The 14,655-nt window shown below is 43.0% G+C and overlaps 1 protein-coding gene across 2 annotated transcripts in view; it reads right to left on the bottom strand.

Moving 5' to 3' along the window:
* Window positions 1-14,655, bottom strand: part of CUNH8orf34 (chromosome unknown C8orf34 homolog) — a 967,955-nt gene that overhangs the window by 267,923 nt on the left and 685,377 nt on the right. For both annotated transcript variants that reach the window (XM_073583858.1, XM_073583859.1), the window contains exon 15: window positions 12,037-12,122. In XM_073583858.1, coding sequence (XP_073439959.1) covers window positions 12,121-12,122 — 2 coding nt within the window. In that variant the 3' untranslated portion in view covers window positions 12,037-12,120. The remainder of the gene's footprint in view (window positions 1-12,036; window positions 12,123-14,655) is intronic.

Below are 14,655 nucleotides of genomic sequence, written 5' to 3'. Positions count from 1 at the left end.
GGGTGTTAGCTGATTATCACAGCTGACACCCAACACTATGTGCAGAACAATTTTCTACACTTTGCTGAATGTACGTCATAATATATTGTTCTCAAAGTCAAAGAAGATCCAAAGCACCTCTAGATGGTGTATCTAATAAAGTGGCTATTCAGTACATGTAACTTACTTGAGTCGATGGAATTATATAAGTTAGATCAGTTAATGCTTTTCTGTTTTAGTCTATTATCAAATTTGTATACTGTGTTTGAACAAATAAAATACTAAGAAGGACAAAGTATTCTCCCAGTACAGTACACAACAATGTATTCCTTAATTTTATGAGATCAAGCATTGTAGTTCTCACTTATACAGTAGGTAGTGTTTTGTACGCCTGAGCTATTTTATATTTTAATGGGAAGTTAATAATCAGATCTAGAGATGAGCGACTTTGCCTTTTTTCGGGTTGAGTTGGGTTTCATGATACCCGACTTTTAAAGTCGGGTCGAACGAAATCGGCCGATTATCGTGAAAAGTCGAAGGCCGACTGAAACACGAAACCCAATGCAAGTCAATGGGGAAGAAAAGTCGGCAGTGAGTGGAGGACAGGAAACACACCTACAATGCCCATTTTAATGCCAAAAACATCAATTCTTATTACTTAAGCTTGTCAACCTTAATTTACTTTATAATAATAGTTAGGCATTGAAAACTGGGGGTTATTTGGCTAAAGTTGTGGGGGGGGGTTAGGGCTGGCTCCAGATTTTCGTGGGCCCAGGACCAAAGAGTGTCAATGGGCTCCTTTAACACATGCCACAATTCATGATCCTCTGATACCGCAGAGAAATAGCGGTATAGTACAATGAAAAATACTTCACTTCTTACATCTGATGACTGATATCCATTTTAAATTCTCCAATAGCTCCAAAAATGGACAGTATATTACTCCATACAGTATTATGGCCACCGCATAGTGCGCTATACAGAGTAATGAGGCCCATATATTTCTCCATACAGAATCATTGGTCCCATATAATGTTCCATACAGTATATGATGAGCCCCACATAATGCTACAGTATATGTTGGTCCCCATGGATGAAGCTCCACTGTCTTATGGGCCCAAATAATGCTCCATATAGTATAATGGGCCCCATTTCTAATGCTCCAGTGCATAATTGGCCCTGTAAATGCTGCTCCAGTGTCTGATGTCCACCTTTGGAATGCTCCAGTGTTTGGTGGGCCTCATATATCATTCTCCAGAGTATAGTGCTCCCCAAAAATTGCTGTCCCAACATTGAAAACAATTAAATAAGTCTCCTCGCTAGGGAATCCCTGTACTACTCTGGACTCCTCATCGTCCCCATCTTCCATCTCACTGCACTTGGACTGTTTAGGCAGAGGGCGCACAGACGTGATGTCATTGCGCTCTCTGACCAGAATGTCACTGTCAGGAAACGCAGAAGACGTCACGGCGGTGGAGCAGGGAGAGGTAAGTATTTCAACTTTGCAAGTGCTGTGATCCTGAGCAAGCAAAGGGGGCCCACTCGTTGGCGACGGCACTGGCACAGGGCCCCTCATAGTACGCCGGTGTGTCTGACGGCAGGTGTGCACCCCCACCATCAGAGACACTTGATTCTACTATGAGGGACCTTGTGCCAGCGCCATTGCCAAACAGTGTGCCCACCCACCTGTCCAGGGCAATGGCACTCGCACGGGTGTGTGCGCCAGGTGGTGACCCCGGCCCTGTGGGGGGAGGCAGCTTAGTTCGGGAGGTGGAAAAATTGGCATATGTTGATGTTGGACATTCAGCAGCTGCAAATGGAGTAATTGGAGAAGTCCGCGGAAGAGGAGGACAAAAGCAAGCCATTTTTCTGGCAACCTACGTGTCAGCAGGAGAGGGTGGGACAAAATCCTTTGAAACTCATGCATGGTTCATTTTAATGAAGGTTAGATCTTCAACATTTTGGGTCAACAGATGGGTCCTTTTTTCTGTCAGGATTGATCCAGCAGCACTGAAGACTCGTTCAGATAACACACTAGCAGGGCAAGCGAGCTCATTTAATGCCTCAAACAAACGGTTTACCAGAGTTGCTTGTTTGTTAGCCAATATTAGCTCTAGGTTCTCCTGTGGCATGATGTTTTGGAATTTGCCTTTATAGCGTGGATCCAGGATGCTGGCCAACCAGTAGTCGTCATCATTCATCATTTTGGCAATGCGGGGATCCCTTTTTAGGATCTGCAAGGAATAATCAGACATGTGGGCCAATGTTCCAGGTGTCAATGATGCACTGCGAGTGCTGGGTGGAGGAGCACTTTCTGGCAAATCTACATCCCACCAGTCGCGCACAAACCCTGTACCTGACCTTGCCATGCCAATATTTTTTCTTGCCCCCTGAGAAGCATCCTCCTCCCCAAAATAATCATCCCCATCCTCCTCCTCTTCCTCTTCTTCCTCCACCTCGTCCACGAGACTTCCCTGACCAGAAAATGGCTGACTGTCATCAAGACTTCCCTCCTTCTCTTCCTCCTCGGCTGCAGACGCCTGCTCCTTAATGTGCGTTAAAGTTTGCATGAGCAGACGCATAAGTGGGATGCTCATGCTTATGATGGCGTCATCTGCGCTTACCAGCCGTGTGCATTCCTCAAAACACTGAAGGACTTTACAGAGGTCTTTCAGCTTCGACCACTGCACACCAGACAACTCCATGTCTGCCTGCAAACTGCCTGCCCGTGTATCCTCCCACAATTACAGCCTGCCTCTGTTCGCACAGCCTCTGAACCATGTGCAGGGTGGAATTCCACCTTGTTGCAACGTCGATAATTAGGCGGTGCTTAGGAAGGTGGAGCAATCGCTGCAGCTTCTGCATGCGACTGGAGTGTACGGGCGACTGGCGGATGTGCGAGCACAGTCTTCGCACCTTATGGAGCAGGGGTGTTAACTCCGGATAATTATTGAGGAAGCACTGCACCACCGGGTTCAAGGTGTGAGCCAGGCAGGGTATGTGTCTGAGTTTTGAAAGGGCTATGGCTGCCACAAAATTCCGGCTGTTATCACTAACTACCTTGCCTGCCTCAAGATGTAGACTGCCCAGCCATGACTCAGTTTGTCGCTGCAAGTAGTCGGCCAGTACCTCCGCAGTGTGGCTGTTGTCTCCCAAACACATCATCTTCAACACAGTCTGCTGATGCTTACCACTAGCTGGTCGATAGTGGGACACCTCGTGTGCAACACTGGCGGCTACGGATGGAGTGCTCGTGCGACTGCACTCTGTGGACGAGCTTTCGCTTCTGGGGGAGGAGGAGGAGGGTCAAACGCCTACAGCCAACTGTTTCCTATACCGTGGGCTAGGCAGCACTGTCCCACCGCCGCTGTCCCCTGTGGACCCTGCATCCACCACATTAACCCAGTGCGCAGTGATGGACACATAACAGCCCTGGCCATGCCTACTGGACCATGCATCTGTTGTGAGGTGCACCTTTCCACTCACTGATTGCTTGAGTGCATGGAGAATGCGGTCTTTCACATGCACGTGGAGGGCTGGGATAGCTTTTCACGAAAAGAAGTGCCGACTTTGTAGGTCAGAGTGTGGTACTGCGTAGGCCATGAGCTCGCGGAAAGCTTTGCTTTCAACCAACCGGTAGGGCATCATCTCTAATGAGATTAGTTTGGCAATGTGGGCATTCAAAGCCAGTGTACGCGGATGAGAGGATGAGTACTTTCTTGTCCTACTCAGAGTCTCTGGTAGGGTGAGCTGGACTTGAGAGCTGCATATGGTGGAACTAGCGGTGGACATGGTGGACTGAGAGAGGGTTGGTGATGGTGATGGTGTTGGTGGTGTTGCTGATGTCCTAGATTCAGTCTTTCGTAGCAATAACATTGTGATTCCATGACTGCTTTGCCCTTGCAACGACACCTCAACATTTGCTGCTGGTGGTGTGCTAACCAGTGAGCTTACAGTGGGGGAAGCGATGTAGCGTTGCTGACTACCTTCATTCGGAGCAGGTGCACATGTGGTACGTGAGGTTTGGTAGTCCGTCCACGCTTGCAAGTGCATGGTGGTTAAATGTCTAAGCAAGCAACTGGTATTCAAATTTCTCAGATTTTTCCCTCGGCTAAAGGTCTTTGCGCACTTCTTACAGATAACCTTTGCCTGATCATTAGGATTTTGTTCAAAAAAGTGCCACACTGTACTCTTCCTACTATGGAAGACATTTTGAGACCTTGCACGCTGTGCTAATTTAACCATCTGGCCAAGCTGTCCTGCAACTCTTTTGCTTTTTGTAACACGTTTTTGGACTGCTACGGTCCTGCCAGATAACAGCTGTTGCGATGTCATTGCCTGCTGCGGATCCTCCTCCTCCTCTTCTATGCTATTGGCAGCGGCACCCTCTTCCCTCAATGGATGCCAATCTGGGTCAATAACTGAGTCATCCATCACCTCCTCTTCAATTTCATGTGCACCTTCCTCTGTGTCACCGTGTAAGGTGGTATAGTATGTGGGAAGGGGCACCTGAGTTTCTTCAGGGTCTGATTCTGCCTCAGTACACTGCGAGGGCAATGTAGTGCTCTGAGTGAATGTACCAGCAGAAAAATCTAGCAGTGGCTGTGCATCAGTGCACTCCATGTCAGATTCATCTTGGACTGGGGAATTCACGATTTGACTTGATAACCCAGGCATGGTATGTGAAAAGAGCTCCATGGAGTAATCGGTATTGTGGCCTGCCACATCCTTCAATTTTGGTAGGGGTGAAGGACACAATGAAAGGTGTTGTTCCTGACCAGGAGCCTCCAATGACGACTCAGTGCTTTTATTTTTTGAAACTTCAGAAGAGGAGGCGAGAGAGCTGGAGGCTGTGTCAGCAATGTAAGCCAAAACTTGTTCCTGAAGCTCCGGCTTTAAAAGTGGTTTACCTACTCCCAGAAAAGAGCCTTCGAGGCCTTGTGGAGCCAGATGATGATGCAGGCTCAACACCTCCTGCCTTAGGTGCTATTGTGCTTTTGCCACTACCAACAGATGCAACACCACCACCTTCGGGACCAGCTGGCAACCCCTGCCCACTTCCATGGCATCTTCCACCATACTTGCTCATTTTTGTGAAAATGTACCCAAAGTACCACCAGCTATATGGTACTGTAAAACAAGGTAGAAGGTGTATCTACTATTGGTGAGAATTTGAATCTCACTAGAGATTTGAGGACGCTGAACTATTGTCTCAAGCCCAGTAGAGATTACACCTCAATGTAACAGGCTGAAATCGGATGGTGAATGACAAGGTACAGAGTGTCTATAGGATTGGTGAGATTTTGAATCTCACTATAGATTTGAGGACGCAGAACTATTGTTTCAGGCCCAGTAGAGATTACACCTCAATGTAACAGACTGAAATTGGATGGTGTATGACAAGGTGTAGGGTGTCTTTAGGATTGGTGGGAATTTGAATCTCACTATAGATTTGAGGACGCAGAACTATTGTCTCTGGCCCAGTAGAGACTACACCGCAATGTAGCAGACTGAAATTGGATGGTGTTTGACAAGGTGTAGGGTGTCTTTAGGATTGGTGAGAATTTCAATCTCACTATAGATTTGTGGATGCAGAACTATTGTTTCAGGCCCAGTAGAGATTACACCTCAATATAACAGGCTGAAATTGGATGGTGAATGACAAGGTGGAGGGTGTCTATAGGATTTGTGAGATTTTGGATCTCACTATAGATTTGAGGACGCAGAACTATTGTCTCTGGCCCAGGAGCGATTACACCTCAATGTAACAGGATGAAATTGGATGGTGTAGACAAGGTGGAGGGTGTCTATAGGACTGGTGAGATTTTGGATCTCACTAGAGATTTGAGGATGCTGACAATGATGCTCTCAGTCCAAGTATGGACGCAGGCAGCCTAATAAGCAGGACTGCGGCACAGTGCACACACAAAATGGTGGAAAAATGAACCCTTGGTAACTGTGCAGAAAAGAGGAAGAAAAGTATTTTTGCTTCTAAAAAAGCAGTTTGCACACAAAGTGTTGTGTTGTAAGTGGAAATCGCTAACAGCAGAAGCAGTTTTTTGGCTCTTCTTCCCTGCCTAACGCTCTCCCTACAGAATCAGCAGCAGCAGCTCTCCCTATGCTAAGATCGGCATAAGTAAGATGGCGGTCGGCGTTCACGCCCTTTTATAGCCCCTGTGACGCCACACAAAGCCAGCCAATCACTTGCATGCCCTTCTCAAAGATGGTGGTGACCGATGCCTATGTCATCACGTTGCCCACAGTGTGCGTCCTCCATCATTGGCTGAAAAAGGGCGCTGGAATCATCTTTTGAAACGCGACTTTGACGCTCTGGTCGCCGACCTCGTGGCCGACCTCACACTATGGTTGGGTTTCGTTTCATAAAACCCAACTTCAGCGAAAGTCGGTGACTTTTGAATATGACCGACCCGTTTCGCTTAACTCTAATCAGATCTAAATTTCAAATATTTTCTAAAAAATTATCAAAGTTATCTTATGTCTTGTAAATGTTATTAAATTATTTTACAATATTTTAGTTGAAAACAAATATGTACGTAATGATTTTTTCCTTGTCTATAAATTATTCATCTATTCTTTTTTTTAATTATTATTTTTTATATAAACTGATGGGGAGGGTGGAAATATGTTAGTCTGCCAAAAAATACATTATGTCAGCTGCCATGCTCTATAAACACATTACACACACCTTAAACAAATAATCCGTGGTAAGTTAATCATAGGTGCTGGGCTGCATGCTTAAGGGAAAGTGTCTGTAAAACTGAGTTATAGATTTTTTTAGCCATTCAGGTACATAATAAAATATAAATGAGTAGGCAGAAAATCAGAAAGTGAAGAAAGTAAATCAAATACAAAAATATTGCTAGCCACTTGTTTTTACAGAGTTGCTCTTATGGCATTTGGTGAGCTAACCACTATATAAGCCAAGAACTAGTGTGGAAACCATACATTAAACCGTATATTGAGACAGGTGTACCAGTGAATAGTACTTAAGTTTTAAACATAACACACTGATGCTTTCTAAAAATTACAACCATCAAAAGTGCTGTATGTGAATTTAATTAAATATTTCTTATGTGATTTAAGCATAATTGAGTCCATCTGTAGACTGAAATTGTCATGTTTTGCAGATGAAAATTGATCTAGATTCAATTGGTCAACTATGTGACTGATTTTGACTATTTTGTTTTTCGAGTCTTACATTTATCTTAGTCTCTGATTTCATATTCTTTCACAAACATTCTAGTTGTATTTTAGAAAGTCTAGAACTGAGATAAGAGGTTGTAGAGACTCTTGGGGAGTCATCAAGAAGCAGCATTAAAGCAGCAAGATATTTAACATTTAAGTAATACTCATTTTATTGAGTTACAGTGTAACTTGCCTGTGTCCCACTTTTTTCTTATTTCAGAAAGCCCATTAAATTACCGTAATTAAAAGTTTTTGTATGTGCACATGAGGCCTTTCAGTGAAACTGTGCCTGCTGCAGAAGCACAACAAGCACACACATCATGTCGATCTAGCTTCCTGCCCCACTTTGTAGGATCGAACACCACTCTTGAAGCCAGACCAGTATGAAATGGTTGTTGGATGTGTTGGATGGATAGTAGATAATGCTTCCAGTCACTGTGCCAGCACCACCCTGTCCACCACAGTTCAGTCTCAGTAGCCGTGATTTTGGAAAGCATAATCCTCACCCTGATCCTTCTTCCTCCCACCACGCTGAGTGCCCAGAGACAAGTGAACCCACTCTTGGACACTCCAAAGAGCTGTTCACCTTTACATTTAAAGACTCTTGTCTTTCACCCTACTGTTTCAAGCTGGACATGAGGAGATGGCATGTAGCAATGTTCAAATATTTGGGCAGCCACACTCACAAGAAGGCAACAGTGGGAGAATGCGATTACTGTTGCAAGAGCTGGATGATGATCAGGCACAATTGCCAGCAAGTAATGTTGTTACATCAGCAACTCAGGAGGAGGAAAAGAATGTGGAAGTGGAAGACAAGGTGGTGTATGATGAAGTCACTGACCCAAACTGGAAAAGTGACATGCAGAGAGAGGACAGCAGCACACAGGGGGAGTGATCTGCAGCACCACAACAGGCAGGAAGAGGCAGTGGGGTGGCCAGAAACAAAAGACAGGTAATTTTCCCTAAGGAGAAAATTGGCTTCTACTCTGTGGGTTTTTTGCCTTCCCCAGGATCAACAATGCAGAACAGCTGCACTAAAAATAGGCTGAACTAGATGGACATAAGTTCTTCCTTCAACCTTCAAAGCTATGTTACTATGTTACTATGTAACTGTTCTCCAGAGCACCAACATGGGTGAAGTTTCCAAGCCAAGGGTTAGACGTTCCCAAGTGTGGCACTTTTTTAAAGACAGTCCAGTTAACTCAAAAAGGCTATTTGCAACATCTGCCATGCCAGCATCAGCAGGGGCAGCACAACTGCCAGCCTGACCACCACCAGCATGCTCAGAAACATGCAAGCAGTCACTTGGCTACTTGGGCCGAAAACAATGGGCCAGAAACAGTGTCTGTGGGTGACACCATTGCCTCCTCCCCTGGTCTCAGGTGGGGAGTAATTTGGAAAGCGAAAGGTCAGTGTGATCTCACATGCTTCCCTAGAAGTACTGCAGCAGCCACTACAGCATGAACACATGTAGGAGATCCTTTAATAGCCCCAACAATGACAATCACTTCAAAGACAGATTCTTCAAGGAGTTTGGATGCTCTATCTGTGTTTGTGTGGGTTTCCTTTGGGTACTCTGGTTTCCTTCCACACCTCATAGACATATTGATAGGTAAATTAGATTGCGAGCCTCAATGGGGACAACTTTCATATTGCCTGTAAATCATTGAGAAATTAATGGCTGTATACAAGAGAGGAAAGTAAACATTAGCCACGGTGGCTCAGTGGTTTGAATCCCACCAAGGACAACATCTGCAAGGAGTTTGTATGTTCTCCCCATGTTTGCGTGGATTTCCTCTGGGTACTCCGGTTTCCTCCCACATTCCAAAGACATACTGATAGGGAATTTAGATTGTGAGCCCCATCGGGGACAGTGATGATGATGTGTGCAAACTGTAAAGTGCTGCGGAATATGTTAGCGCTATATAAAAATAAAGATTATTATTATTATTAGCCTGTACGTCTGAGTCTCAGTGCAGCAGACACAATTATGTCACTATACTTTGCCTACAAAGCCTAAATCCATACACTGCATGGAGCAGCACATAAACTTAACAGGCAAGATAAGTAATTTTATTGAAGGCCAGGACATTGGTGGAAACTATGGGGACATCATATTGTGTTTGGTGTTCTATATTGCTATCATTCTGTGTGGGGGCCTGTGAGAGTCATCATATCATGTGTGCTGGGAGTTGTGGGATGTGGGAGGCCATCATAATATGTGTGTGGTGCTTTGGGGGAGTCATCATACTGTGTGTGTGGGGGAAAGTTGGGGATGTGAGTGCTATCATGCTGTGTGCAGGGCAGTTCAGCTATTATACTGTAAGTGTTATCATGGTTATCAAAGTAATCATACTGTGTAGATAGCTGTGGAGAGCTGAGAGAAGCTGCACAGCATCATACTGCGTTGGGAGCTGTAGGAGCCATGATTCTATGTGGGAGGCTACAAAGGCCATGAAACTTAACTTGGGCCATCATACTGTATTTGAGAAAGCTGTGTGGCCACGATACAGTGTGTGGGGGCAATGTGAGTATCATACTTGGGAGGGAGCTGTGGGGCATCAAATTGTGTTGTGGCAATTTGTCGCATCATATTCTATCATAAGCTGTGTGGTGTAGATGTTGATCAAGGTATATTTATACTTAAGGCTGAATAGCAGGAGCAATATGAATTATAAACTTTATAAAAAAAGCAATAAATTATATTATAAGTATTAGCTGCTAGTAGCAAGAATAGATGTTCCAATAAGTCCTATTGTAAGTTGTGCTATTGTAAGATGTGCAGCTAGTCAATATGCTTAATTCTGCTTAACCCTTTCATGACATCAGCCGTACATGTACGGCGCAAGTCAGAAGTGGGTGTATGGAGCAGGCTAAAGCCTGACCCATACCCAGCAGGTAATGGCTTTGTATTACAGCCAGGACCTGCGTTCGATTGTTTGCCTGTTAAATGCCACTGTCAATCTCTGACAAGGACATTTAACATGCACTGGCATGGGTGCACTTCACTTTCTCCTCCCAACCTGCGCCCGTGATGTGATCACGGGTCGCCGATGGGTTGTCATGACAGCTGGTGACCAGCTTTTCACCCCCATACTTGTCATTATGGGGCTCCTTTGAAACCTTGCCTGTGGCCGGGCTTCAAAGGAAACCATGATTTTTGCTATATGTAGCAATGCTATAGCATCGCTGTATATAGCACAGGTGATCAGATGATCACAATTTCAAGTCCCCTAAAGGGGTTAACAATAACAGTGAAAAGTAAAAAAAAAGTGTAAAAAAATGAAAAAAATAAAAAAAACATAAAAGTTCAAATCACGCCCCTTTCCTACCCCATTCCCCCATACACATATGTGATATTGTCAAGATCAGAAAAATATGATCTATCAAACTACAAACACAATTGGTAAACACTGCAAATGAAAAAATTTAAGAGCGCTAATTCATTTTTTTTTTTGGTCACCGCAATTCCACAAAAATGCTATAACAAGTGATCGAAAAGACACAACTTTTCCAAAATGGTATTATTAAAAACATTGTGTTGCCCTGCAAAAAGTAAGTGATCACACAGCTTCATCGGCCAAAAAATGTAAATGTTTCGAATCTTGAAAACGGTAACACAACCATATTTCACGGTCATTTTTACCACAAAATGTGCAATATAAAAACAATTTTCAAAAAAAATGTCAGAGTTGTGTTTTTTTTCACAATTTGTCCCTACTTGGAATTTTTGTCCCTATATTTCAGTACACCATTTGGCAAAATGAATAATGTCATTCATAAGTACAACTTGTTCTGCAAAAAACAAGCACTCATATGTCTACGTGGACAGAGAAATAAAAAAGTTATGTCACTGCAAGGACGAAAAACAGAGACACAAAAATGTAATTGCTCACGTCTTGAAAGGGTTAATATTAAGTGATAAAAAAGAATATGAAATAATAAGCAGAATTAAATTCAGCCTATTAGTTTAACCACCCACAACAGTCACAATCTTTCATGTGGCCCCTTGGGAAAATTAATTGCCCACTTTGCCCCAGGTATACATGAAAGGAATGACATTGTATAGAGCAATGTGTCTGACTTGTTGTGTTTGATAAATGTTTGTAGTGCAATATTATCTGTATGTTCGAGTGGGCTGCCACCAGGAATTTCAGGGCAACATTTTTGAGCTTGAGACTTCGCCCAGGCTCCACCCCAGACCCACCTCCACCCCTCGTACCTTCCACTGTCCCACCACCCAGTCTTGAAAAAACTCTACTTCAGCATCATGTCCTCACCAATCACACATTAACAGTTTCCACTGAACATCATATCACATCCATAGCAATCAGCTTTTGTTTTGTCCAAAATAAATTTTAAGCCGCCACCACAACAAGTTAGACTCTTTTGATACCGCCATACTCTACCTGATTAAAATTTTCTTAAAATATCCAATACGTTTTTGAGGTATATTTTTCTTTATTTTTCTTTAAGGAAATGTGTCAAATACATTTTTTAAAATGACCAATAATATCACACACAAGACACGAATACCGTCACACCATGGCTGGATCACATATTACCACCACACAGTGACTAAACAATACCACATACAGGGGCAAATAATACCATACCATGACCAGACCACTTAGTAAAACCACATAGTGACCAAATTCCAACACAGGCAAGGAAAAACTACTGCCAAACCATGACCAGATCTCATATTACTTCCACATAGAGACTGAATACAACAATAATGATCATTAAAAAAACGCAATACTAAAATTACCATAACTGCCATTATACACAGGAGCTCTGTGCATAGTATACAGTGTATAGTATCATTATACAGGTAACACACTAACTCACCAGTGACATCCTTAGTTAAGTCCTTCATCTTTGCTCTTCTTCATCCAGCGCAGACCGCTATCACTTCTTCCAGGCAGGACTCGTCTCTGCAGAAAATAACACATTTATCTAGAGCACCGCTTCCAGAGCACATTCCTCACTTTTTTCCTAACTTTTATACTACGAATGAAGATGAAAAAGAGTGACATGGTGCTGCCCTGCACAGTAACAGGACCCCGCCATTGAAAACAGTATCCTCAAAATAAAATACATCACATCATAGCAGTAATAATATCCCTTAATTAGCCTTTTCCTGTAATAATGTCTCACATCCTGACCACTTCCTGTAATAATGTACCACATCCTGGTCCCTTCGTGTAATAATGTCCCACATCCTGACCCTCGTGTGTCTCATTCCTGGCCCCAATATGTCTCATTTCTGGCATCCATGTGTCTCATTTATGTCACCCATGTGTCTCATTTGTGACCCCCATGTGTTCTCAATCCTGGCCCCATATCCATCATGTATTCTCATTCCTGGCCCCAGATCCATCATGTGTGCTCATTCCTGGCCCCACATCCATCATGTTTTCTCATTCCTGGCCCCACATCCATCATGTTTTCTCATTCCTGGCCCCATATGCATCATGTGCTCTCATTACTGGCCCCACATACATCATGTGTTCTCATTACTGGTCCCACATCCATAATGTTTTAGCATCCCTGGCCCCACATGCATCACGTCTTTAAATTCTTGGCCCCATATCCACCATGTCTTCTCATTCCTGGTCCTACATCCATCATGTCAGCCAGTAAGTTGCAGGCCAGTGAGCCTTACTTCTATACCAGGAAAGATATTTGAACAAATTATTAAACAGTATGTATGTAAATACTTGGCTAAGAATACAGTAATTAACCAGAACCAGCATGGGTTTGTAGCAAACAAGTAATGCCAGACTAATCTAATTTCCTTTTATGATGGAATCATTGACTGGGTGGATCAGGGAAATGTGGTATATATAGTATATCTTGACTTCAGCAAAGCATTTGATAAAGTATCTCATAATAGTCTTATTGAAAAAATGACCAAGTATGGGACTGACAAGGCTACGGTTAGGTGGATTCATACCTGGCTCAGTGATCGTACTCAAAGAGTCGTAATAAATGGTTACACATCCAATTGGAAAAGTATTTCAAGTGGGGTACCACAAGGCTCTATCCTGGTCCCAGTGTTGTTCAACATTTTTATAAATGATCTAGATAAGGGAACTGAAGGTAAACTGATCAAATTATCAGACGATGCAAAGCTAGGAGGGATAGCTAACAATAGAGAAGACAGAGAAAGGATTCAGAAGGATTTAGATAAGCATGAACAATGGGCAGTGACTAGTAGAGTGGTATTTAAGAGGGAAAAATGCAAGATTCTACATCTGGGCAAGGAATAGGACTAAGCAACAGCATGTGTGAAAAAGACTTGGGTATACTAATAGATCACCTACACCTACACCACTTCTATGAGCGACTTAGACTGTCTGTACAATGTTCATCAACTTCTGACATGGCACCATCCAATCCCTCCACGTGTATGCCCCAAATTGCCATCACTGAGCTTGGCTTGCATAAAAAGAGTACCTATAGACCCCCACAGGGCTCTCATGAGGTGGAAACCTTTATCAGTTTCGTTGACAAAGCATTCCAACAACTAAGACAAGATATGGAAAGCGGTAGGTTACACTACCTACCTAACTTGACTCCATTAGATTTTCAGGCCCTTCAATCCCTCCGCCAAGACGATCATATCATCATCAAACCTGTTGATAAGGGGGGAGCCATCGCGGTCATGGATAAAGTGGCCTACACTAACGAGGTGTTACGTCAATTAAATGATAACACGGTCTATACTAAATTATCTACCAAAACCGAAAGAACAATGGAAGCTCAATTACCATAAAAAATGGATTTTTATTTAGTATATGCAACAATGCAAAGTTTACATATTTTCATCATAAAAGACAAATTTTATTTAATAAATGAAACAATGCCGATTAAAAGCGGGTAACACCAAATCAACAAAATTGCTGCACAAATATCCTATGGTATAGATAGATGATGCATTCCCTGCATAAATGTATGCCCAGAAATGAAAAAAAGTTGTTCTTAATATAGAGTGCAAAAAGGTTATTTTACCAAAAATGTTCAAAAGACTAGCCTACATGACCAAATCCTTATAAAATATTTATGTATATACAAAGGCTAGTGCAAATATTAAAGAGAGGTCTCTATTGATAGAGCAATGTAAGCATAACCTTGACAAAGCCAAGTGCGAAACGCGCGTTGGGGTCATTGCTGCTAGCAGGTATAGACACAGATTCTTTACATGGGCACCTTTTGCATAACCAGTGTTTCATTGTAGCATTTATACATGGTAATGAGACTTGTTTGTCTCAGTTATTTGTACCATCTTGGGCAATGCTAGTATAGCAATTTAATTATATACTTTAAGAACCATGGATTTGTTCCTCTTGTAGGCTTGTTTGTCTGGAATTGGTTCTTCTGTTTGCACAGTCACTTTATTCATTTTACTATTGTTATGCTTACATTGCTCTATCAATAGAGACCTCTCTTTAATATTTGCACTAG

Source organism: Dendrobates tinctorius, unplaced genomic scaffold (genome assembly GCF_039654945.1).
Source record: "Dendrobates tinctorius isolate UK_male_01 unplaced genomic scaffold, ASM3965494v1 ptg000082l, whole genome shotgun sequence".
In the NCBI taxonomy this organism is placed as follows: Eukaryota; Metazoa; Chordata; class Amphibia; order Anura; family Dendrobatidae; genus Dendrobates; species Dendrobates tinctorius.
The sequence above is the reverse complement of the archived record's forward strand: the minus strand, read 5'-3'. Positions and strand labels throughout refer to the sequence as shown.